This window comes from Pan troglodytes, chromosome 15 (assembly GCF_028858775.2).
Source record: "Pan troglodytes isolate AG18354 chromosome 15, NHGRI_mPanTro3-v2.0_pri, whole genome shotgun sequence".
NCBI lineage: Eukaryota > Metazoa > Chordata > Mammalia > Primates > Hominidae > Pan > Pan troglodytes.
In genome coordinates, this window is record NC_072413.2 from 71,854,695 (window position 1) to 71,881,589 (window position 26,895).

The 26,895-nt window shown below is 41.7% G+C and overlaps 1 protein-coding gene and 1 long non-coding RNA gene across 14 annotated transcripts in view; one reads left to right on the plus strand and one right to left on the minus strand.

Moving 5' to 3' along the window:
• LOC129137083 (uncharacterized) lies at nucleotides 1-26,539 on the minus strand. The gene is made up of 3 exons (XR_008539266.1): nucleotides 26,379-26,539; nucleotides 20,412-20,628; nucleotides 1-408 (listed from the first exon to the last, which is right to left on the minus strand). It is a non-coding gene; the product is annotated as an uncharacterized LOC129137083 (long non-coding RNA).
• The window catches only part of ZNF410 (zinc finger protein 410), a 45,881-nt gene that overhangs the window by 9,478 nt on the left and 9,508 nt on the right, over nucleotides 1-26,895 (plus strand). For 3 of the 13 annotated variants that reach the window (XM_063792685.1, NM_001246558.1, XM_054665694.2), the window contains 7 exons: nucleotides 156-374; nucleotides 1,911-2,102; nucleotides 7,787-7,937; nucleotides 8,730-8,911; nucleotides 13,154-13,243; nucleotides 24,783-24,908; nucleotides 25,869-26,009. In XM_063792685.1, the coding sequence (XP_063648755.1) occupies nucleotides 156-374; nucleotides 1,911-2,102; nucleotides 7,787-7,937; nucleotides 8,730-8,911; nucleotides 13,154-13,243; nucleotides 24,783-24,908; nucleotides 25,869-26,009 (1,101 nt within the window). Of the gene's footprint in view, nucleotides 1-155; nucleotides 375-1,910; nucleotides 2,103-7,786; nucleotides 7,938-8,729; nucleotides 8,912-13,153; nucleotides 13,244-24,782; nucleotides 24,918-25,707; nucleotides 26,010-26,295; nucleotides 26,501-26,895 lie in introns of those variants that run through there. The other 10 variants (XM_063792684.1, XM_009428052.5, XM_054665693.2 and 7 more) reach the window with 8 other exon arrangements.

A 26,895-nucleotide genomic window follows, 5' to 3' on the forward strand; every position in this document is an offset into this window, starting at 1 on the left:
TTCTTCTGTGAGACAAAGTTTTTATTTGTGTAATGAGAATGCTGTCTGTTGCTATAAGGATGTTAGCTTCCAAGAGATGTTGGGTGCTGTGTATCAAAATGGTGGGCTCCTAGAGATAGGTGCTACATAAAGCTGTGGTATTTTCCCTTTACTAGATGATACTACAAATCATTCTAACTCCTCCAAGGAGGTCCCTTCCTCAGCTGTTTTGAGAAGCCTTCGGGTGAATGTGGGTCCAGACGGAGAGGAGACGAGAGCTCAGACTGTACAGAAATCCCCGGAGTTTTTGTCCACTTCAGAGTCTTCTAGCTTGTTGCAAGATCTACAGCCAAGTGATAGCACTTCTTTTATTCTTCTTAACCTAACAAGAGCAGGTATTCTTTCCTTTTTTTTGAGCTCTGCTTATGCCTAAGAAAAAAATTAGGGGTGGGGCATATTTAACTTAGTCATACTTAAAATAGAAAGAACCTTTATTATTTTATTATTTTGGAGAATTGGTGTGTCTGGTGACCATTTGAATATGTAGAGGGAGAGGGAGGACTCTAGTATGACTCATATCTTGTTTGGGAAATTATGTAGTGCCATTTACTGAGATCGCACAGGAAGAGCAAGGCTTGGGGGAGGATGATTAGTTCCAATTTGCACCTATTTATGTTGAGATTTTGGAGGTATATTCAGGAGGACATGTCCTTTAGAGAGTTAGAAACATGAATCCAGAGTTCTAGAAAGGTCTGTTTTGGTGCTTATCAGCGTTCAGGAAACGTATGAAACAATGAACATAGATTCAAGAGAAGTCTCAAGCATAAACAGAAAAGAAGGCGAGTCTGGGACCCTGGGAAAAAACATTTAAGAGGACAACAGAACAGGAAGGAGCAGCTGGAAGGGGATGAAGAGAACCAGGAGTGAGTGGTAGCAGGGAAGCCAAGGGAGGAAGAAGTTTTAAGGCAGAAAAGATACTAAATCATGCCAAATACTACATGATGGGCTTATTAGTGAGAAGAAGTGTGTGTCTGGTGACCCTAGCAAGAGCAATTGTTACTGTGGTAGCTGAGGTAGAGGCCAGGGTTAAAGAGATGGGGAGTGGATGGGAGGTAAGACAATAGATACACAAGTTAGAAGGTACACTTGTTCAAGAAACTTGACTTCAACAGGGAAGAAGGTAAATAGCTAGAGAAGTACTTGGGGTTTTCTAATTCTTTTTAAAAATAAGGGTGAGAGACTTGAGTTAGGACATATTTAAAGACATAAGGAAATGCTGGCCGATAGAGAGGAACTAGTTGCAGATAGGAGAAAGGAGATAACACAAGTATATATGGGGGGATAATTGAAGAATGAGAATGAAATACAGTAGGTGGGGATTAGTCTGGTTGACCAAGAAAGACAGCTTTGCCTCTGAAACCAGAGGAGGCAAGGTAATGACAAGCCTGTAGACTAAAGGTAGAAAGATGATAGCCTGCTCTTCAGTGAGAAGTTTGAGGTAAAAGGCGAAGGTCAGGAATAGCTTATTTAGGACATGGAGAGTTTCTGGGCCGGGCGCAATGGCTCACGCCTGTAATCCCAGTACTTTGGGAGGCCGACGTGGGCGAATTACGAGGTCAGGAGTTCAAGACCAGCCTGACCAACATGGTGAAACCCCGTCTCTACTAAAAATACAAAAATTAGCCGGGCGTGGTGGTGCATGCCTGTAATCCCAGCTACTCAGGAGGCTGAGGCAGGAGAATCACTTGAACCTGGGAAGCGGAGGTTGCAGTAAGCCGAGATTGCGCCACTGCACTCCAGCCTGGGTGACAGAGCGAGACGCCGTCTCAAAAAAAAAAAAAAAAAAAAAAAGGGACATGGAGAGTCTCTGAGCCAGGGCAAATAAAAAGCTTGCTTGGTTGCTAACTTTTCATATATTTTGTTTCTTCCAGGTCTGGGCTCTTCAGCTGAGCACTTAGTGTTTGTACAGGATGAGGCAGAAGATTCAGGGAATGATTTCCTCTCCAGTGAGAGCACAGACAGTAGCATTCCATGGTTCCTCCGGGTTCAGGAGTTGGCCCATGACAGTTTGATTGCTGCTACTCGTGCACAACTGGCAAAGAATGCAAAAACCAGCAGCAATGGTGAGGCCCGTCGGCATTTTCCTTGCCACTATTCTGTGCAAAGAGATTTTGGTAATGCAGTGGCTGGTTTGAGTTGTATATAATTTAAATTATTCTATTGATGAGAGCAGAAGGCTAGAAATCCGTAAATTGTTTAAATTTTATTTTCTATAAAATAACTTGGCCATGCCAGATTTGTGTTCAAAACCAACTAGTATTCTGAATTCTCAACTTTAAATAATGTACAGAGCCCCTTTTAAAGAAAAAATAATATACATCCTGGGGTTTGAATTGTTTTTATTGTAATGTCTCTTAAATATGCAAAAACATAAATTCTGTGTAAACTTCGTATACTTAGAGCTCTTGCATGAAATCAAAACAGTTTTATCAGTTAATAGGAATAAAACTACCAAATCCATGAAAATAAAAACATTAAGTCATTGTGGCAGAGGATTATGTTTTGCTGAAACTAAATTGCTGCTCATGGCAGTTTAACAATTAGCTATGATGGTTTTAATGCTTTTTCTTTTCAGTTCAGCATGCCTATACTACTTACTCTGTGTCACTTTTCTCTGTTCTAGTAATTTTCAAAGCATTGTCACTGGATCATTGACGTCACGTGGGAACTGAGAAATATAAACTCTCAGGCCCATGCCAGACCTACTGAGTCAAAAACTTGGTTCTGATACATGTTAAAGCTTGAGAACCACGGCTCTATTCAGACCACTGCAGAATCTTTGCTTATGTAGCATGTCATGAATACTTTTTTAGGTCTGCCTCTGTGTTTTCTCATTAACATGTGACAACTCAATACAACATGGTTTAATGCTATCATTATCACAAACTAAGCTTAAGCACTTAGTACACAGTTGTTTGGAGTTTATGCAGATTATCTAGTATATGCTTATTATTATTTTTTGATTACCATTCAAATGAAAATAAAAAGTTAAAATTTCTCATAGAGAACTAGAGTTCCCTATGAATATTTTGAAACATTAAATCTTTTTTTTTTTTTTGGTCTTTTTTTTTCCCTTTTTGTGGAGAATGAGGTTTTGCTCTGTTGCCAGACAGGTCTCAAACTCCTGGACTCAGGGTCTCCTCCTGCCTCTGGCTCCCTAAGTGCTGGGATTTTAGGTGTGAGCAACCATCCCCAGCCAAACTCTAAACTATTTGTTTTCAAAATACTTAGTTCTGTTTATGACTACCATAGTGCTACTTAGAATGGTTCATTTTAACATTTTGGTGGGACCCTTAAAGTTCAGATTCTTCCTGAGATATATGTGCCAATCTCCGGATGCTGAAACCTTCAGCATTTCCTCTTACATTGAAGAAATAGTGTCATATTTGCCAATGAGAAGCAGCGTAGGGAGGGGAGCTTGCAATTTAGAATCTGGGAGCCCTGGGATCCAGGCCTGGCACCATCATTTACTGGTTCCCTGCCTTGGGCAGTTTAACCTCCCTTAGCTTCAATTTTCTTACGATCTGAACATAGAGATCAGGCAGCTTTCCTGACTGACTTGTTATGGAGATTATGTAACATTCTATCTGGGAAATGTTATAATCAGCAAAGCATTGTGTGGATGTTTTTCTTACTCTCAAAGTATGTTGCCTTACTATCTTAACAACTACTTTGTATGCCTGAATATAAAATCACCCCAAATAGGCCGGGCATTGTGGCTCACGCCTGTAATCCCTGCACTTTGGGAGGCCAAGGCAGGCAGATCATCTGAGGTCAGGAATTCGAGACCAGCCTGACCAACATGGAGAAACCCCGTCTCTACTAAAAATACAAAATTAGCTGGGCGTGGTGGCGCATGCATGTAATCCCAGCTACTCAGGAAGGCTGAGACAGGAGAATTGCTTGAACCCGGGAGGCGGAGGTTGCAGTGAGTCGAGATCGCACCGCTGCACTCCAGCCTGGGCAACAAGAGCGAAACTTGGTCTCCCAAAAAAAAAAAAATCACCCCAAATATAAGACAATCTTTTATTTTCCAACAAGATAATACCCTAAAAGCCTTTTATTTTTTTCTAACTTAGTTATGTAAACTTTTAAGCATGTAGATAAAATTAACATTATAGGTTGCTATTTGGAAGCTTTATGATTTTGGTTATACATACACATTTTAATTTTTTTTTTTTTTTGAGACCGAGTCTCAGTCTGTCGCCCAGGCTGGAGTGCAGCGGCGCAATCTCGGCTCACTGCAAACTCTGCCTCCTGGGCTCAAGTGATTCTCTGCCTCAGCCTCCCGAGTAGCTGGGACTACATGTGCATGCCACCATGCCCAGCTAATTTTTGTATTTTTAGTAGACACAGGGTTTCACCATGTTGGCCATGGCTGGTCTCAAACTCCTGACCCAAGGTGATCTGCCTGCCTCTGCCTCCCGCAGTGCTGGGATTACATGCGTGAGCCACCGTGCGTGGTCCCACATATACATTTTAAATCATATGAAATATATCAATATTGCTTTCACCCACTAACACAAGCTTGTCCAACATACGGCCTGTGGGCCACGTGTGGCCCGGGATGCCTTTGAATGCAGCCCAACACAAATTCATAAACTCTCTTAAAACATTATGAGATTTTTTTGTTTGTTTGCTTTTAAAGCTCACCAGCTGTCATTAGTATTAGTATATTTTATGTGTGGTCCAAGACATTTCTTCTTTCAGTGTGGCTCAGGGAAGCCAAAAGATTGGACACCCTTGCACTAACATGTAATGAAGTGATTTTATTCAATATTTTAATGCATTTTTAACATAAATATTTTTGTCATTGTTGACACTGAAGTCACTTTATGAGTCCTCTAGCATAGTTTTTCAGAGCACGTTATCTTCACTTACAGTCTAAGTTGTTTGAAATACAGAAACGTTTTAATTTTGCATAAGATGTTGTATATCAGGTCAGCAAAGGCCTTTGGGCCAAATCCCCACCTGCTTTTATAATTAAAGTTTTATGGGAACATAGGCATCCACATTACTTACAAATTGTCTAAGGCTGCTACTATGGCAAAGCTGAGTAGTTGTAACAGAAACCATACGGCAGCCGGGCACAGTGGTTCACACCTGTAATCCCAGCACTTTGGGAGGCCAAGGTGGGCAGATCACTGGAGGTCAGGAGTTCAAGACCAGCCTGGCCAACATGATAGAACTCAAATACACTCTTTTCTGAGGGATTTTTTTTTTTTAGGGAAAAATTTGTGTTATATTTATTTGACCATATATTGATAATCTTCATTCTTGAGCAGGAGGAGTTTCAGTGATTTCTTAGCCTTGCCTTATTCTATGTATTCATTTTTCCTATTTTATGATTATATTAATATTCTTATTGTATCTATAAAACGGAATCCAGAAAGCCCCTACTATCACTGATTTGAATCACTGTATTAGCATGATTTTTTTGGCCGGTGCAGTGGCTCATGCCTGTAATCCCAGCACTTTGGGTGGCCGAGGCGGGTGGATCTGTTGAGCTCAGGAGACCAGCCTGGGCAACATGGCAAAACCCCATCTCTACAAAAAAAATAGAAAAAATTAGCCAGGTGTGGTAGTGCACACCTGTCTCTAGTCCCAGCTACTTGGGAGGCTGAGGTGGGAGGATCTCCTGAGTTGGGGAGGTCAAGGCTGCAGTGAACCGAGATCATGCCACTGGATTCCAGCCTGGGCAACAAAATGAGACCCTGTCTCAAAAAAAAAAAAAAGAAAAAATTTGAAAGAAAAAAGCATGATGTTAACAGACCTTTCATTAGAAATCAATTAGCTGGAGTTCTGGGGTTGGTGGGAAGATTCCTTCACGGCATATGTATTTTTGTGCTATATGTGTATTATTTTTTTTTTTTTTGAAACGGAGTCTCGCTCTGTCGCCCAGGCTGGAGTGCAGTGGCGCGATCTCGGCTCACTGCAAGCTCCACCTCCTGGGTTCACGCCATTCTCCTGCCTCAGCCTCCCGAGTAGCTGGGACTACAGGCTCCCGCCACCATGCCTGGCTAATTTTTTTTTTGTATTTTTAGTAGAGACGGGGTTTCACTGTGTTAGCCGGGATGGTCTGGATCTCCTGGCCTCATGATCCACCCACCTCGGCCTCCCAAAGTGTTGGGATTACAGGCGTGAGCCACTGCGCCTGGCCCTGATATTTTTCAAGTAAACACGTTTTTAAAAACCTTGGGGCAATATTAAAGAAAAACTTAATAGTAACTAGCAGGAAGCATCCTAGGTTCTGCTCTGACCTTGGAGCAATTAGTTTTATGACTAGTATTTGGTAAAGTATAGCAAGGAGAAGATTAATAGATGGGACAGAAACTGCCTTTGATTAACCATCAGGTTCTAGGGGTTGTGATAGGCACAACATATATATTCTACTTTTGGCTATTGAGGGGGAAATTTGGAGATACAAATCTTATTGCTAAGGTATATATAGTGGAAAGATACACTGCCTGCATATGCTCATAGCAGAATTAAATGACTATTAATTTTTTTCTCTATTGATGTTCAAGTATTTCTTGAAGAAAGTGAAAGAAAAGGACCACCACCTGCTAATCTGGAATTTATATAAAAATTTTTAAGTAACTGATTTTGTTTACATTTAAGGGAGGCACTTTGTACTCCTCTCCTCACCTCTCTTTATTCTGTTGAACAGAACTCCAGTAGGTATTTTCTCTTACTTTTTAAAATGTGGTTAGAAATTTAAAAATCATCTGAGTTTTTGAATTCCTTAAGTATTTTATAACTAAAGAAGGGTGGTACAGGAAATTGGAAGGTGGTTCTTAGTTTCCAGAATGACAAGAAATAGCCAAATTCCTTTCAGAAGATGGAAATCTAAAAATGGCTGTCAAAGCCCACACTGAACCAGAATGACTACTTCTTCTTAAAATACAGTGGGATTTTTTGTTTGTTTGTTTTTGAAACAGGGTCTTACTCTGTTGCCCAGACTGGAGTGCAGTGGTGCAATCTCGGCTCACTGCAGCCTCCGCCTCCCGGACACAAGCAAAATACAGAGTTTTTATTACTCAGAACATTGTCATCTTTGTAGCACCCTACTCAGGGATAGTGTTGCTATCCCTGCTTCTCCACCAAACTGTGTAATGCAAAATGGTTTTAATTCTGATTTCTAATAGCAAACCATTTTGGATATCTCTTACATTTGTCAAAGAGGCCTAGTCTTGTGAAACAAAGCATGATAGTTTTTGGTAGTTTTTCTGGAGTAAGGGAATGAGGATGTAGAACACTTGCATTTCTATTGTTTTATTATATTTATTTATTTTTTGACAGATTCTTGCTCTGTCACCCAGGCTGGAGTGCAATGGTGCAGTCACAGCTCACTATAGCCTCAACCTCCCAGGCTTAAGTGATCTTCCTGCCTCAGCCTTGGAGCCTCAACTACAGGACTGCGCCACCATGCCTGTCTAATTTTTGTTTGTTTGTTTGTTTGTGTTTTGTAAAGATGTGGTTTCACCATGTTGCCCATGCTAGTCTCGGAACACCTGGGCTCAAGCAGTCCTCCCACCTTGGCTTCCCAAAGTGCTTGGGATTATAGGTGTGAGCACCATGCCTGGCCAAGTTTCTGCTGTTAAGTGCATACAAAGATAACTGGGGAAGATGAAGATAGATATCTGATTAATGATCACTAGGAGTAAAATATAGGAGCTTTATTGTTTGAGCCTAAGTATCTGAGTAGGGTCTTTCCCTGGATTACAAATATGTGACTCTGTTACAGGAGAAAATGTCCACCTTGGTTCTGGTGATGGGCAGTCAAAAGATTCTGGGCCCCTTCCTCAAGTGGAAAAGAAGCTCAAGTGTACAGTTGAAGGTTGTGACCGGACATTTGTATGGCCAGCTCACTTTAAATACCACCTCAAGACTCATCGGTGAGCAAATCCGAGATCTCATATTTGGATATACGTTGATGCAAAAGTTGATTCTTCCAGAGGAACTTGTCCCTCAGGTTGACAAATTACAGGAAAGTAGGGACTCCAGTTAACTTCTGGTTAAGATATCTTTTTTTCTTTAATAGAAGGATTTGCATTGTCTCATTTATCTCATTCTTGATAAATATTTAATAAGACATTTGGGACCTAAAGGCCTTAAACCAAGAGTTCTCAAATTTTATTATAAAACATATTTCCTTTGAGAACTTAAAAGTAACAAATAAGCATGGGCTCCTACCTTGAACCTATGAGATCAGTTTAAGGGGTGGTGCTAGGCATCTGTAGTTTTTTGTTTGATTTTTTTTGTTTAAGAGACAGGATCTCACTTTGTCACCCAGGGTTGAGTACATTGGCGCCATCATAGCTCACTGCAGCCTCGAACTCCTGTGCTCAAGTCATCTTCCTACCTCAGCCTCACTTGGGATTACAGGCTTGCACCACCACACCTGGCTAATTAAAAAAACTTTTTTTTAGAGACAGGGTCTCGCTATGTTGCCCAAGCTGATCGCAAACTCCTGGGCTCAAGTAATCTTCCTGCCTCAGCCTCCAGAGTAGCTGGAATTACAGGCGTGAGCCACCACCCAGCTATAGTTTTAACAAAGTCTTCAGTTGATTCTGATATATCCAGTTTTTGGACTTACTGTTTGCCTTGAGAGTCAATAGGGGCTTTGACTTGTCATCTCTAGCAAAGAGTGTTTTCAGATATTTTTCCTTATGTGATTATTTTTGCAGAAATGACCGCTCCTTCATCTGTCCTGCAGAAGGTTGTGGGAAAAGCTTCTATGTGCTGCAGAGGCTGAAGGTGCACATGAGGACCCACAATGGAGAGAAGCCCTTTATGTGCCATGAGTCTGGCTGTGGTAAGCAGTTTACTACAGCTGGAAACCTGAAGAACCACCGGCGCATCCACACAGGTGTGTGTAGCACCAACATTCCTTTGGGCAGTCTGCTCCTTGGCTCTGCATGTTTGCCTCTCCTTAGGAAAAACTCAAGTGGGAATAGAAATGAAGGTCTGGGGTTGTTGCTAGAACTCTGAAGATGGGATTTCTTTTTCAAATGACTTGTTGCACTTATAATAACATTTATTGTATTTTTACCTGTGTGTGTAGAGTAGACAGTGTTGATTTCTGTTTTCAGGAGCCTAACCTGCAGGGAGAGCTGTAAGACCTTCTCAGACAACAATGATGTGGGGAGATGTGGACAAAATCAGTCTGTGTTCAAATCTTTCTGAACACTGCGCAGTTATGATTTTGGGCAGTAACATTTACTGAGTCACACAAACCATACAGAACCTGTTCTAGGCACTAAATGGGGCAGGGTGGGAAAAAAATACAAAAGATAAGATATAATCCCTGACTTTCTTGTTAGAGCCTCACAACGTGAGAAACAGAATAGAGAAGTGAATTATTCTGGGTCACACAGTATGTTAATATCACAGGAGCAAAATAAAGATTCCTTGACTCTTAATCTAAGAGTCTAAGGGTGATTTTCCAAGCCACTTGGTCCAGCGTGGGCTAGTCTCTAGCCAAAGTATAATCACTGAACCCACACCACTCTTAGAATGTGTAACTATTCTTCCCCACTTACTTGCCACTTTGACTCTTCTTGATTCTTCTTGATTCTTGCATTGGCAAAATGACAGCAGGTAAAATTAAAAGGCATATATATATGGCATATATAAAATGCATATATAAAAATATAAGGCATATATAAAATATAAAAATAAAAGGCATATATATACATACATATATACACATACATATATATACACACACACACACACATATATATATATATATACACACACACACACACACATACTTTTTTTTTTTTTTGAGATGGAGTCTTGCTCTGTTGCCAGGCTGGAGTGCAGTGGCGAGATCTCGGCTAACTGCAAGCTCCACCTCCTGGGTTCATGCCATTCTCCTGCCTCAGCCTTCTGAGTAGCTGGGACTACAGGCATCCGCCACCAGGCCCAGCTAATTTTTTTTGTTTGTATTTTTAGTAGAGACAGAGTTTCACCGTGTTAGCCAGGATGGTCTCGATCTCCTGACCTCGTGATCTGCCCTCCTCAGCCTCCCAAAGTGCTGGGATTACAGGCTTGAGCCACTGTGCCCAGCCTATACTTTTTTTTTTAATTAGTCAAATGCAGTAGTGAGAAGAGGGGGAAAAAGTAAAACAAGGCACTTGATCTAACTGACTGTGAACATCAGTTGAGATAACTCACTACCTTCAGACCAGCCCATTGTTGTAGCATTTGATACCTCTGAACATCATCTTAAAATGCTTTCTTTTTTCTTATTTATTTATTTTTGAGACGGAGTCTCACTCTGTCACCCAGGCTGGAGTGCAGTGATGCGATCTCAGCTCACTGCAACCTCTGCCTCCTGGGTTCAAGCTTTTCTCATGCCTCAGCCTCCCAGTAGCTGGGATTACAGGTGTGCACCACCACGCCCAGACATTGTTGTATTTCTTGTAGAGACCGGGTTTTGCCATGTTGGCCAGGCTGTTCTCGAATTCCTGACCTCAAGTGATCCGCCGACCTTGCCCTCCCAAAGTGCTGAGATTACATATGTGAACCACCATGCCCAGACTTAAAATGCTTTTACTTCAAAATATGACCTGATTTTCCCATTGTTTTTTTTCTCTAATTCTTTCTAGCTTTTATCTCTTGTTAATCTCTGAATGTTTCACCAGTTTCAGAATTTCTTGTTCCTTCTCTTTTACTCAGTGTACTCTTTTGTCATAATCTCAGGCCTCAATTTAATTATTTCTCCCTAGATGCCTCACAGATCTGAATCTCAATAATAATTAATATAATAATAAAAGTTAGCATTTGTTGAGGCACTTTAGTATGTACCAACCACATATACATTATCTCATTTAATCTTTAAGGTAACTTTATGCATTAGATACTGTACTTATTGATAAAGGAGCAGAAGATTAGAGAGAGAAGTAACTTGCCCAACATCATGCAGGTAGGAAATGGCAGAGCTGGAATTTGAATTCTGATATGACCCCAAAGCTCTTCCAAGGATTTTATTTTTAAATGCTGACAACTCAGTTTATCTCAAATGTCAAAACTGACCTCAAAGCTTTATTAGTAGTAATGATAGTAAAGCTGCAGTTCAGGTCGGGCCCAGTGGCTCACACCTGTAATCCCAGCACTTTGGGAGGCTGAGGTGAGCACATCACTTGAGGGCAAGAGTTCGAGACCAGCTTGGCCAACACAGTGAAACCCCATCTCCACTAAAAATACAGTTAGCCAGGCATGGTGATGGGTGCCTGTAATCCCAGTTACTCGGGAGGCTGAGGCAGGAGAAGTGCTTGAACTCGGGAGTTAGAGGTTGCAGTGAGCCGAGATTGTGCCACTACACTCCATCCTAGGAGACAGAGCGAGACTCCATCTCAAAAAAAGAAAATTTTGACTGGGTGCAATGGCTCATGCCTGTAATCCCAGCACTTTGGGAGGCCGAGGCGAGTGGATCACCTGAGGTCAGGAGTTCCAGACCAGCCTGACCAACATGGTGAAATCCCGTCTCTACTAAAAATACAAAAATTAGCTGGGGCATGGTGGCACATGCCTGTAATCCCAGCTACTAGGGAGGCTGAGGCAGGAGAATCGCTTGAACCCAGGAGACAGAGGATGCAGTGAGTGGAGATTGTGCCATTGTACTCCAGACTGGGCAACAAGAGCGAAACTCTGTCTTGGAAAAAAAAAAAGTAAATCTGTTAATTCAGTGGCTTACTATGAGGGCTTACTATGTGCCAGGCACTATGCTGAATATTTACCTGGTATTATTTAATCCTCAAAACACTCTTTTGAAATTGTATTATCTCCATATTGTAGATGAAAAGCTGATTTTTAGAGAGATTAAACACCTTCGCCATGCAAATAAGTGGTAGTGCCAGGATTTGAAGTCAGAATTGGATTAACAGACCCCAAAGGCCATGTTTTTCACCATTTTGCTGCATTGTCTTTTAAACCTCTTCCTTCTCCTGTGTCCCTTATCCCAGTGAAATAACCATCCTCTCAAGTTTCCAAATAGGCAGGTATGTCCCCTAACCAGCTTGATGCAGAGATTTCATGCCATTACATTCTTATGTAGAATCTTTTTCTAAATCCATTTTGTTTTTTTAGTTCTTTAGTTCATCTTTTGAAACATTTGATCTTGTTATTACTAAAATTTTTTTTTACATTTGTTCTGTTATATATATTAGTATATTGCTCATTCTTTCAATAACTTTTTGAGTACCTAGCATTCTGAGGGATGAGTATACAATTAAAACATTGAAAAAAGCTACCGGTGGAGAGTCTCAAACATTAAACTGTGTGGTACAGTCTAAAAGAATAGTATAATCTAGCAGTGCTGTTCCCTCCCAGAAAGCTCAGCTCCCGTATTGTCACTGTGCCAGCCTTACTTGCCATTTTCTGAACTTTCCCCGGGCACTCTGTTTCAAGGCTCTGCTCACAGTATTCCTGGTGCCTGAAATTTCCTTCCATCCTTGTCATCTTTTAGATGAACTCAGAAATTCAGCTGCTTACAAAAATTACTGCAACGGAGCACTTTTTTTTGTATTTATGAATTCATTTGTCTGTCTCACACTAGTTTGTGACCCTTGGAGGATAGAGACTGCATCTTTTTTGTTTGTTTGTTTGTTTTTTTGTTTGAGACAGGGTCTCTCTCTCTGTAGCCCAGGCTTGAGCCCAGGAATTTGAGATCAGCCTGGGAAACATAGTGAGACTTCCTCTCCAAAAAAATTATACTTTTAGATGGATCTACAAACTGAGTCATAAAGAAAATTGATGTAAGGTAAAAATCCTGACAGCATATACAGTATTAATCTTGATATCCTCAGATGGTGGGAGTCACTGAAGAAGGTAGGTTAATGCAACTCTCCAGCTCTTGGGCCAGGAGGGAGAAGGAAATATAGGCTTACATTCCAAGGAAAAGGGCAAGGCTGTCTGGTGGGATATATACTAAAAGATCATTGAGAGGCAACACTTGCTAGGTAGCCCAGTTGAAATTATAACATGAATTAAATAAATCAGAGTAGGTAAGTCATTCGACTCTGAATAAAGTTGGTGGGAAAAGAGAGTAACAGGTAATCAGTTCATCAGAAGACTGAGTCTTTATCTCATTTTCTGTCTCTAGGAGAGAAACCTTTCCTTTGTGAAGCCCAAGGATGTGGCCGTTCCTTTGCTGAGTATTCTAGCCTCCGAAAACATCTGGTGGTTCACTCAGGTATCAGAACCTCTGCCATTCATAGATTTTAGGAAAAGTAGACAAAAGAATAAAAGGGTTGTGGGGGTGATATAAAGACATCTAAAAAGAAACAAACTGTTCACTATAAAGATAGAAAGCTTCTCATCATCATGACAGAATCAGAAATCAAGGCCCTTAATTCTTATAATCAAGGTGGGGGGGGACATCTAATTATTATTTGCAGCTGTGTTTCTAATAAAGCCTTCTTTTGAAGAGATCAGCAAATTTGTTTGGCACTCTGCTGGGTGCTTTATAAGTTACATAAAACATGGACCCTCTTCTTTAGGAATTGACATTTTTATCCTTGGGGAGGATTTCATATCAGAAGAAAGTAAAAAGACTGATATAAGTTGTAGCAGCACCAGTAATAGTACTGCCTTCTGAGCAGGTGTTAGTGATCCTGCTTGAGTCACCATTTTGGCAGAAACTATGCCTTTGGCAAATAGAACCACAAACCTTATCATTGCAGATGTGGAGAAGAGAAAAGAGGAGTAAGATTTAGTGACTCATTTTCTGTTTGGAGCCTTAAATTAATTCCCTGCAATTCTGTCAGTTTGCTCACTCTGTGCAGATATATCTCATCCTCTCAACCAGAAGTCAGGTACAGCCCAGGGAAAAGCCTGTATCTTGTTAGAAGGACTTTTTTCCTGTAGGACATGGTGATTTACTTGGAAAACAAGATGGGGAAGGTAGTTTAAGAAGGGCCTAAAATGCCAGGAAGAAGAGTTTGTGGAGCCTACTGGAGGTACAACCTGATGAGAACTCGGCTTACTGAAGATTTATCTGGCAGTGATGCAGAAGCTAAACTAAAACAGGAAGAGATGAGAAGACTTTTTTTCAGTCTGGTCAAGAAGTCTGCTCCAGTGTAGTGGCAGGGAGCATGGAAAGAGACCCAGTGGAAGAATCTGTTCAACTCCACAAATGATTGGCTGGCTATAAAGTTATACAGAAATGGAGGCAGCAGGTGAGGATTATTGATGAATAATCAATAATCAGAAGCATGGTAGTGGCCGGGCGTGGTGGCTCACGCCTGTAATCCCAACACTTTGGGAGGCCGAGGCAGGTGGATCACTTGAGGTCAGGAGTTCGAGACCAGCCTGACCAACATGGTGAAACCCTGCTGAGATTAGCCTACTAAAAAAATAAAAAATTATCCGGGCATGGTGGCACATGCCTGTAATCCCAGCTACTTGGGAGGCTGAGGCAGGAGAACTGCTTGAACCTGGGAGGCAGAGGTTGCAATGAGCTGAGATTGCACCGTTGCACTCCAGCCTGGGCAACAAGAGCAAAACTCCGTCTCAAAAAAAAAAAAAAAAAAAAAAGCATGGTAGTTTCAGGAGGTTGAGGCTGCAGTGAGTTGTGATTGCGCCACTGCACTGCAGCCTGGGTGACAGGGCGAGACCCTGTCTCAAAAAAAAAAGAAAAAAAAGTGGTAGTGAAGATAAGGAGGGAAAGGGGGCTTTCCAGTTGTCAGGCTGACTCACATATTTATAAGAGGGGTTAGAAAAGTGTTGGATGATGAGTGCTAGAGGGGCTCTGTAGACTAGCCTTGTAAGTTTGTTGGAGGTGAGAAAATTCCTGGCACACAACAGCTTTTTAGAATTTGTTGATTGAACCAATTAGAATGAATAAAAGGATTGCTAAGTAACAGTGAATGAGGACATAGCTGAGAGTAAGTAGCATAACTTTTTTTAGTAGACCTGTTCAGATTTTATTACTTTTCTCTGCTACTGCTTAACAGTTTAAAAGCTGGATACTGGAGAAAATAGGTGATGGAGGTTAATCAGAGCAGAGGCTTGCTGAGGAAGAGATGAACTCAAGGAGGAGAGGGATTCTAGAATGGAATCAGGTCATTGTTGAATGACTGGCCGTGGGAAACAAGGGGAAGCCAGAACATGACAAGTGGAGAGGAGGAACTGGAAAGTTACTTATGAGGAAAGCAAGCTACTGCAGCAGGAGCAAGGAAGTTGGAGAGTTATAATCAATCAGGGATGTACATTTCAGAGTTGAGATCTTAGAAGTAGAGTAGTTTTTTAATATGATGACAAGTTCTAAGCAGAGGTGGCAAACTGGTATCCTGTAGGCTAGATGTGGACTTCAGATGTGTTTTGCTTGGATTGTAGAGCGTTTTTATTTTACTTTACTGTGTCAGATTATGTGAAAGATTCACCAAAGTAGAGAAATTTTTTTTTATATAGCAACAGTGGTGTTATACCTGTCAAAATTAATATTTCCTTGGTTTTATCTTATAACCAATCCATGTTCAGTTTTTTCTACTTGTTTCGAAAATGTCTTTTAAAGTTGGTTTGTTTAAATCAGGATCCAACAAGATCCAATATTATATTTGGTTATTAAGTCTTTAAACATCTAGATCTTTCTACATTGAGTTTTTGCTGTTGTTGTTGTTGTTTGTTTGTTTTTTTCATAGAGTTGTTGCAAAACAGAGTCAGTTGACTCCTATAGAATAGCCCACATTCTGGATATATTGGTTTGCTTCCATTTATGTCATTTAACTTGTTTCTCTACGTTTCCTATAAATGTAAGTAAGCTCTAAAAGCTTCAAAGTTTGGAAGTTTTGGGCAAGAATATGTCAGAGATGGTTCTGTGTGCTTCGTTTTGTGTCACATCAGGAAGCTCACAGTGCTTGGTTGTCAAAATTGATCCATGGGTTCAGCTGGCCTGATCCCTGTATTATAAGGTTCCCTATGAACCTTTCACTTTCTTTTCTTTTTTTTTTTTTTTTGAGACAGTATTACTCTCTTGTCCAGGCGAGAGTGCAGTGGCGTGATCTTGGCTCACTGCAGCCTCCGCCTCCTGGGTTCAAGCAATTCTCCTGTCTCAGCCACCTGAGTAGCTGGTATTACAGGCGCGTGCCACCACGCCCGACTAATTTTTGTATTTTTACTAGAGACGGTTTCACCATGTGGCCAGGCTGGTCTTGAACTCCTGACCTCAAGTGTTCTGCCTGCCTTGGCCTCCCGAAGTGCTGGGATTACAGGCACGTGCCACCACACCCAGCCAACCTTTCACCTTTTGATTTCATTCCTAAATGATACCTGAATCTCTTATTTCATAAAGGATTGTAAAATGGTGGTTTTTCTTATTCCTTTACTCCTTTCACATTAGTTGGAATTCTTCTGTACTGTGCGACTCTTTAGTTGGACTCTTCCACTAATATCAAGTAGGGCTATTTGATCATTTGCATAGGCAAGACAGGATAAATATGTAATTCTTTTAATTGTGAATTTTGAGAATAAGGAATTGATGCTCTAGTTACTTCTAGTATTTCATGTTTGATGCTATTTCAAATGAAATGTTTTCTTGATTTTATTTTTGAGTTGTTCGTTGGTAGTATATAGAAATACAATTGAATTTTGTACATTGATCTTGCAACCTTGGTAAATGCTTGAGTTTTAGTAGTTTCTTTTTTTTTTTTCTTCCAGCTTTTTAGTTCAGGGGTACATGTGTAGGATGTGCAGGTTTGTTACCTAGGTAAAGGTGTCCCATGGTGGTTTGCTGCACAGATCATCCCATCACCTAGATATTAAGCCCAGCATCCATTAGCTATTCATCCTGATGTTCTCCCCCTCCTCCTACACCCCATTTTTTTTTTCTTTTCTGTTTATTTTTTTAGAGACAAAGTCTCACTCTATTGCCCAGGCTAGAGTGCAGTGGCACCATCGTAGCTCACTGAAGCCTTTGAACTCCTGGGAACAAGTGATCTTCCCACCTCAGCCTCCCCAGTAGCTGGGACTGAGGCAGAAATTTAAAAATAAATATGCATTCATTCACTCCAAGAAAAGTAACAGGCAAGGCAAGGGTTAAAAAGAAAAGAACAAGTTTTCCTCTGCCTAGCAAGCTCACTTCAAGGACAGTTATAAGATAACACTGTTTGAGAAGCCAAGGCCAAAGGAATGGACTCCAGACACCCCCTCTTCCAGAGCAAGGTTGAAGGAAAAAAAAAGAAAGACAAATTCCTTTACTGTTACTCCTTTCCCTGGCTTCTTAAGCATAACTGTGTTTTACAAATGTCTGTATTTAGCCAGTTCTTATTTTTCTTTCAATGCAGCTATAAGGTCACCAGCTATGCAAGGCCACAAGTTATGCTATGCTATAAAGTATGTGACCTGTCATGATTAACTGCTTTTGTTTTACTTTTGTAAGTCCGCTTACAAAAACCCCACTCCGTCTTTGTTTAATGCTCAGCTTTTTGGATGTGAATCCACTGAGCTGGTGCGTACCTAAAATAAACAATCCTCCTGTTCTCCGTATCAGTCTCTCCAGTCCTCAGTTTCCTGCAATAGGACTACAGGCTCACACCACCACATCTAGCTAATTTCTATTATTTTGTAGAAATGGAGTCTTTTTGTGTTGCCTGGGCTCGTCCTGAACTCCTGGCCTCAAGTGGTATTCCCACCTTGGCCTCCCAAAATGTTGTTGGGATTACAGGCATGAGCCACCACACTTTGCTGAGTTTTAGTAGTTTTTAAAAAATAGATTTCTTAGTGTTTTCTACATAAAAGATCATGTCATCTGAGATTAAAGATAGTTTTGCTTCTGCCTTTCCAAGCTAGATGCCTTTAATTTCCTTTCTTTCTTGCTTTTTTTTGAGACATGGTCTCCCTCTGTTGCTCAGGTTGGAGTACAGTGGCATGATCATGGTTCACTGCAGCCTCGACCTGGGCTTGGGCAGTCCTTCCACATCAGTCTCCCGAGGCTGGGACTACAGGCACATGCCCAGCTTTTTTTTTGAGTCTCGCTGTGTTGCCCAGGCTGGAATACAGTGGCGCAATCTCAGCTCACTGCAACCTCCACCTCCCAGGTTCAAGTGATTCTCCTGCCTCAGCCTCCCAAGTAGCTGGGATTACAGGCATGCATCACCACACCCAGCTAATTTTTGTATTCTTGGTAGGGACGGGTTTTCACCATGTTGGCCAGGCTAGTCTTGAACTCCTGACCTCAAGTGATCTGCCCGCCTTGGCCTCCCAAAGTGCTGGGATTACAGGCATGAGCCACCGTGCCTGGCCCCCAGCTAGTTTTTTTAAAAAATTGTTATAGAGACAGGGTCTTGCCATATTGCCCAGGCTGGTTTCACACTCCTGGGATCAAGCAGTCTTCCTGTCTCAGCCTTCCAATGTCGGGATGACAGGCATGAGCCACTGCACCTGGCCTTAATTTCCTTTTTTTTTTTTTTTTTTGGAGACTGAGTCTCCCACTGTCACCCAGGCTGGAGTGCAATGGCGTAATCTGGGCTCACTGCAGCCTCTGCCTCCTGGGTTCAAGAGATTCTATTGCCTCAGCCTCCTGAGAAGCTGGGATTACACGCGTGAGCCACCATACCCGGATAATTTTGTATTTTTAGTAGAGACAGTGTTTCAGCATGTTGGCCAGGCTGGTCTTGAACTCCTGATCTCAGGTAATCCACCTGCCTTGGCCTCCCAAAGTGCTGAGATTACAGGCATGAGCCACAGCGTCCGGCCTACTTTCTTTTTCTGGCTAGAACCTTGAGTACAATGTTGAATAGAAGTGGTGAGGCCGGGCGCAGTGGCTCACACCTGCAATCCCAGCACTTTGGGAGGCCGAGTCAGGCAGATCACCTGAGGCCAGGAGTTCTAGACCAGCCTGGCCAACGTGGTGAAACCCCGTCTCTACTAAAAATACAAAATTATCCAGGTGTGGTAGCTCATGACTGTAATCCCAGCTATTCAGGTGGCTGAGGCATGAGAATCGCTTAAACCCAGGAGGTGGAGGTTGCAGTGAGTCGAGATCGCGCCACTGCACTCTAGCCTGGGTGATAGAGCGAGAATCTGTCTCAAAAAAAAAAAAAAAGTGGTGAGAGTACGTATCCTTGTCTTTTTCCCAGTCTTATGGGAAAAGCATGTATTCTTTCATGATTAATTTTTTTTTTTTTTAAGGCAAAGTCTTACTCTGTTGCCCAGGCTGGAGTGCAGTGGTGTGATCTTGGCTCACTGCAACCTCTGCCTCCTGAGTTCAAGCGATTCTCCTGCCTCAGCCTTCCGAGTAGTGGGGATTATAGGCGCTCGCCACCATGCCTGGCTAATTTTTGTTTTTTTTTAATAGAGATGGGGTTTTACCATGTTGGTCAGGCTGGTTCCGAACTTCTGACCTGAAATGATCCACCTGCCTCAGCCTCCCAAAGTGCTGGGATTACAGGTGTGAGCCACCGCACCTGGCCTTTCATGATTAAATTTGATGTTAGCTGTAGTTTTTTCATAGATGCCCTTTATCAGATGAAGGAATTTACCTTCTCTTCCTAGTATGTTGAGAATTTTTATTATGAATGGGTATTTGATCTTGTCAAACACCTTCGTGTGTCTGTTGAGATGATCTTGTTTTTGTACTGTATGCTACTAATTTTACTGCTAGTAGTTGGTTTTTGGATGTAAAACCAACTTTGTATTTCTAGGGTAAATCCCATTTGGTCAGGGTGTATAGTCCTATTTATGTGGTGCTAGACTTGGTTTTGTCATAATTTGTTAAGAATTTTTATAGCTGGCTGGATGTGGTGGCTCATGCCTGTAATCTCAGCACTTTGGGAGGCCAAGGCAGGAGGATTGCTTGGGCCTAGGAGTTCTAGACCAGCCTGGGCAGCATAGGGAGACCTGTCCTCTACAAAAAATAATAAATCAGTAAGAGAGAGGGAGGGAGGGAAGGAAGGAAGGATGAGAGGAAGGGAGAGATAGAGAAGGAGGGCGGGAGAGTGGAAAGGAAGGAGGAAAAGGAGTCTGGATGTTCATGAGCGATATTGGTCTGTAATGTTTTCTTGTGATATCTTTAGCTTTTCTATGAGGGTAATTATACTGGCCTCCCTGGTTCAAGCGATTCTCATGCCACAGTTTCTTGAGCAGCTGGCACTACAGGCGTCCACCACCAATGTCTTGTTAATGTTTGCATATTTTTTAGTAGAGATGGGGTTTTGCCTTGTTAGGCTGGTCTTGAACTCTTGGCCTCCAGTGATTCACTTGCCTTGGCTTCCCTAAGTACTGGGATTATAGGTATGAGCCACCGTGCCTGGCCTGGTTGTTATTTTTGGAGCTTCTCATGCTGTATTTATGCTTTTGACATGACCCATTTGTCTCGTTATAGCCTCTCTGCTTTCTAACACAACAACAGTTCCCAGGCTTACCTTGGACTTGGAATCAGCTATTCCTCCATGGAGTCCTGGTTCCTTATAGTTGGAACCACAGTCTGGGTGCCATGTGCCCGTTGCTGTTAGGTTGTCATCGTTGGCAGGGCGCAGTGGTTTATGCCTGTAATCTTGGCACTTTGGGAGGCTGAGGCGAGCAGATCACTTTAGCCCACGAGTTCGAGACCAGCCTGGGCAACACAGTGAAGCCCCGTTTCTACAAAAAAAAAATACAAAAATTAGCTGGGTGTGGTGGCATACACCTGTAATCCCAGCTACTTGAAAGGCTGAGGCATGAGGATCTCTTGAACCCAGGAGGTGGAGGCTGCAGTGAGCCGAGATGCACCACTGCACTCCAGCCTGGGAAACAGAGCGAGACTGCGTCTCAAAAAAATAAATAAATAAGAAGGTTGTTACTGTTTCTAGAACTTTTCGGTGGAAAGAACTAAAGACATATTTTTGAAAAGAAAATAATTGGTTCATGTTCATAATTCCAATTTAAATTTTCACATTAAACAATTTTCAGGGGATTTTTTTGTACTTTATTTTTTTCTTACATCGAAAATCTTGGTTCATAACATTAATACAATATTGTTTCAAAATGATAATACCAATATTATCAATTTGTCTACAGAATGAAGTTTAAGACTTTTGGAGCTGTGTTTTTTTTAGAATAATACTATGTTTAAATACCCTTTAAATCATTGTTTTAATATATCACCAGCTTGATATATAGATTTGCTTCAGTTTCTTTTTCAAAAAGCCTTGATTATAGGTGTGTCTCTTTACCATGTTCCCTCCCTCCTTCTCTTATAGGTATAAACACTTTTTATTTCCTATTTGGTTTACTTTTCCAGTGGTTCTTTTTGCATATACAAGCAAATGCAGGTTATTTAAGTTGAGATATAGTTCACATACCATAAGATTCATCTCAAAAAAGTGTGCAGTCCGGCCGGGCATGGTGACTCATGCCTGTAATCCCAGCATTTTGGGAGGCCGAGGTGGGTGGATCACCTGAGGTCAGGAGTTCAAAACCAGCCTGGCCAACATGGTGAAACCCCATCTCTACTAAAAATACAAAAATTAGCTGGGTGTGGTGGCATGTGCCTGTAATCCCAACTACTCAGGAGGCCGAGGTGCAAGAATCACTTGAACCCGGGAGGCGGAGGTTGCAGTGAACCGAGATCATGCCACTGCACTCCAGCCTGGGCGACAGAGTGAGACTCCATCTAAAATATAAAAAGAAGAAAAGGGTGCAACTAAGTGATTTTTAGTAGTAATATAATTATCCCTTGTTATCTGTGGTGTATAGGTTCCAGGACCCCACAGATACCAAAATCCACAAATACTCAAGTCTCTTACATAAAATGGCATGGTATTTGCATATAACCTACACATATCCTCCCATATGCTTTAAATCATCTCTAGATTACTGATAGTACCTAATACAACGTAAATGCTATGTGAATAGTTATGCTATATTGGTTATTTGTATTTTTATTGCTATATTTTTATTTTTTATTTATTTATTTTTTTAGATGGAGTCTCGCTCTGTTGCCCAGGCTGGAGTGCAGTGGTCCACGATCTTGGCTCAATGAAACTTCCACCTCCTGGGTTCAAGTGATGCTCCTGCCTCAGCCTCCCAAGTAGCTGAGATTACAGGCATGTGCCTGGCTGATTTTTATATTTTTAGTAGAGACAGGGTTTCACCATGTTGGCCAGGTCTTGGAACTCCTGACCTCAAGTGATCTACCTGCCTTGGCCTCCCAAAGTACTAGGATTACAGGCATGAGCCACTGCGCCTGGCCTGTTATTTTTTATTTTTATTTTTTCTGAATATTTTTTATCTGCTTGGTTGAATCAATGGATGTGGATGGCCAACTATATATTCATAGTTTTACAGTTTTCTCTACTGTCCGACTCCACAACATTTCATCATCCCAAAAAGGATCCCCATATCCAGGAGATGATTAAAAAAAGAAAAAGAATTCCCATTATTAGTATCATTGACCATGTCTCTCTTTCTCCAGCCCCTGGCAACCATTAATCTGCTTTCTGTGTCTGGATTTGCCTGTTCTGGACATTTCATATGGCCTTTTTTTTTTTTTTTTTTTTTTTCCCCTAAACGGAGTCTTGCTGTCTCCCAGGCTGGAGTGCAGTGGCGTGATGTCGGCTCACTGCAAGCTCCGCCTCCTTGGTTCACGCCATTCTCCTGCCTCAGCGTACCGAGTAGCTGGGACTACAGGCGCCCGCCACCACGCCCGGCTACTTTTTTGTATTTTTAGTAGAGATGGGGTTTCACCGTGTTAGCCAGGATGGTCTCGATCTCCTGACCTCGTGATCCTCAGCCTCAGCCTCCCAAAGTGCCTGGATTACAGGAGTAAGCCACCGTGCCCGGCCTTTTTTTTTTTTTTTTTTTTGACAGAGTCTCACTCTGGCTCAGGCTGGAGTGCAGCGGCATGATCTTGGCTCACTGCAACTTCCACCTCCTGGGTTCAAGCAATTTTCCTGCCTCAACCTCCCAAGCAGCTGGGATTATATGCGCCCGCCACCACGCCTAGCTAATTTTTGTAGAGATGCGGTTTCACCATGTTGGCCGGGCTGGTCTTGATCTCCTGACCTCAAGTAATCTGCCCGCCTCGGCCTCCCAAAGTGCTGGGATTACATGTGTGAACCGCTGCACCTGGCTAAAATAAATTTATTTTAGATTCAGGGGGTACATGTGCAGGTTTGTTACAAGGGTATATTCCAAGATGCTGAAGTTTGGGCTACTAATGACCCTGTTGACCAAGCAGTGAACATAGTACCTGATAGGTAGTTTTTCAGCCCTTGCCCCATAGCCGCTTTTGGAATCCCCAGTGTTTATTGTTCCCATCTTTGTGTCCATAAGTACCCAGTGTTTAGCTCCCGCTTATAAGTGAGAAACATGGTGTTTGATTTTCTGTTTCTGTGTTAATTTGGTTAGGATAATGGCCTCCAGCTGCATCCATGTTGCTGCAGAGGACATGATTTTGTTCTTTTTTATGGCTGCATAGTATTTCATGGTGTGTATGTGCCACATTTTCTGTATCGTATTTACCATTGATGGGCACCTGGGTTGATTCCATGTCTTTGCTGTTGTGAATAGTGCTGCATTGAACATGTGAGGGCAAGTGTCTTTTTGGTAGAGCAGTTTATTTTCCTTTGGGTAGATAGCCAGTAATGGGATTGCTGGTTCAAATGGTGATTTCAGTTTTTAGTTCTAAGCTTTGTAATATTCCACCCTGTTTCTATTGTATAGGGTTTTTTTTTTTTTTTTTTTTTTTTTGCTATGCAGGACTACTGCAGTATCTATAGCTTTTTAGTCTCTGTGATGAATATTTACGTTGTTTCCAGTATTTAGCCATTTAAAATAATGTTGCCGTGATGAATAACCTTGTGCACAGAGTATTTCACATTTTGCTGCTGTAATTTTGGGACATATTCCTAGAAGTGGGATTCCTAGGTCAAAGGGCAAGTGCATCTACAATTTTTCTAGATCTGGTCAGATTCCCCCAAAGAGGTTTTTGTATTTTGCATTCCCAGCAAAATACAATCAGCAATGATGATTGCTGTACCATGTGTTTGTCAATTGTGAATTTGTTCCTAGCATTTAGAAATTGGGAGATTCTACTTAAAAATCCTTATTTCCAGTGTCTTAAAAAAAAATCAGAGAATCTGCCTTAATCTACCCATGGCAACAGTTGGCTAGAGCTGAATAACAGCTGCCCCTTTTCTAGGTACTCTCTAGGTTACTGCAGCCCCCACTTGGCCATTTTACTTACTTTTGCCACCTATCAGTCTCCTATAGACATGAGTTTTTGACCCCTGCTCTAAGTATGGTTTTCTGGGTAGGTAGAATGGAGATGGAGAGTTTGGGACTTGAAGACATAGAGGACAATTTAGATTATTATGTTGTAAGAGCCACCAGTGTGAATGTTGATGACCCTAAAGAGGGTGGCAGGGAATATGACAAGGGGATATTAGGAACACAGGATTGAAATCCTTGAGGAAAGCACATGTCCTAGAGGTCCATGGAAGACTATCTGAAAAAGAAGGCATATTTTTTGTGGTCACCATGGTCCTATACCAAAGAGGTTTTGTGAAGGCAGCATTACAGTAGGTCTGGAGAGGACCAGCGGCTGGGAGCAGGGAGTGTGCTAAAGCCCTCCTGGTGTACTCTTCCTGCCTTCCCCCATATACTGAAGTTTGAGAGGCTGGGAAGGTGGGGAATGGGAAAAGGAGCAGCTGCTTATGTTCAGTTTAACATTCTCTGGGTATCTCCATCTAGGTCTTGAGTTCATTCTCTTCCTGTCCTTTTGGCTTCCTTGTTTAACCTGGTCCCTGTTTCAGGAGAGAAGCCTCATCAGTGCCAAGTCTGTGGGAAGACCTTCTCTCAGAGTGGAAGCAGGAATGTGCATATGAGAAAGCATCACCTGCAGCTGGGAGCAGCTGGGAGTCAAGAGCAGGAGCAAACTGGTGAGGAGGGTGAGCATAGTGGAAGGCTATACTACTTCTAGGGTTCCACGAGCCAAATCACTGTCCTGCCTGCTTATCTGGAAATTTTCTGATTCTGTTTTGGGTAGATAGACCTGGTCTCATTTGATGGGCTGATGGTTTCCAAACATAGCTATACAGTAGAATCATCTGCAACCTTTTAAAATTTATATACTTTTTGTTGCTTGTCCCCCCACCAATAAAACAAAGCAATCTGATAAATGAGATAATTTGCAAGATCCTAGAATCTGTAGTTTTAAAAGTTTCCCTAGTGAGTTTGATGGTAACTAGTGCTGATCCATGAACAAGCATTTGAGTAACACAGTGATAAAAGATTTCCGCATGGGAAGAGTTTAAGCTTTTTTATTTTTTTAGATGGAGTCTTGCTTTGTCACCCAGGCTGGAGTGCAGTGGCGCCATCTCGACTCACCGCAACCTCTGCCTCCTGGGTTCAAGCAGTTCTCCTGCCTCAGCCTCTTGAGTAGCTGGGATTATAGGCAGGTGCCACCACACCTGGCTGATTTTTACATTTTTGTAGAGACGGGGTTTCACCATGTTGGCCAGGCTGGAAGCATATTTTATTTACCAGTCATGACTACCTTTTTGCCCTGCCTGAAATTTGATAACTCTTTTTATTTCTTATTCCTTCGCCATATCTTTCCTTAATTATTCCAAATATTCCTTTCTAAAGATCCACCTATCCTGTTTCATATGCTAATTCTTCAGACGCTGAACACAAGCAAGGATCATTATCTTCTAAGGCTTACTCTTTCCCTTCTAGGTTTATTCTTGTTTCTCGAAAGTAGGTGAAATAGGAGGTGGCATCCCATCTATAGGTTAACTTCTAGTAATGAAAGAGAAGGCCAGCTTCTGTTGAAAGAAAATGAGGACCAGGCACAGCCTTGATTGCTGTATGTCTCTCACAACCTATTCTCTGTGCAGCTGAGCCACTGATGGGCAGTAGTTTGCTTGAAGAGGCTTCAGTACCCAGTAAAAACCTGGTGTCTGTGAATTCCCAGCCCAGCCTTGGTGGAGAGTCCTTGAACCTACCAAATACCAATTCTATCCTGGGAGTTGATGATGGTAAGACTTCCAACTCTCCTTTATTTGGGAAAAATGGGCTGCAACTAGGGGCTAAGGAATGGGGTGTCTCCACAATGTATGTTTAAATCTCATTTCTTATGAGTAGCTGTGGTATGAGTAGCATTTGTGTTCTTATTCTCTGGGGTGGATTAGTCAATCTGTTTAAAAAAAATTTTTTTTTCATTGAAGATAATATAATAAAAGAATAAAAAGAAAAAATTCTTAAGAAAAAATTATTCCTAATCCTAGCGTCCTAGCCCAACTATTTCTATCTTTCCTATTGCAGTTATGGAAGAACTTAACTTTTAAAACATTTAAACAGAACATAACCAGGTTTTACAGAGGAGATATAAAGCAATTTCTCCATACCTTCAAAAGCCATATCTTCTGGAGAAAAGAAAGGGCTCTCTAGGAAACACTTGCTCCTCTCTGGTATAGAAATTTCACCCAAGTTACACAGGCCAGGCCCTCTTCTCTGAAAAACTTAACAGGTGAGGTCAGCATGCATTTATTCAGTGCCTACTGTGTGCCTGGCACCATGGGAAAGACAAAAGTAGAAGATAGGGACCTTAAAATCCAGTTGAGAAGTGAAAGCTTACATATATATGGGAAAGAACATTGAGTACATAAAAGATAGTATATAAGCCAACATTAAATTATATGGTACAGCATAAAATAGTTGTATAATCTAGAAAACCCCTAGAAGAAACTTCTAGTTTTTTGAGGGCTAAGTGGTATATCCATAAACTATTTCCAGAAGATTTTCATGGTGATCCCACTGATGAACATTTAGTAACTGTGAGACCCTATGTTTTTGTTACTCATATCATATTCAGTTAGTAAGTGCTATTAGTATCATTGGCGACTGCTTTTAAGGGTGGCTTTG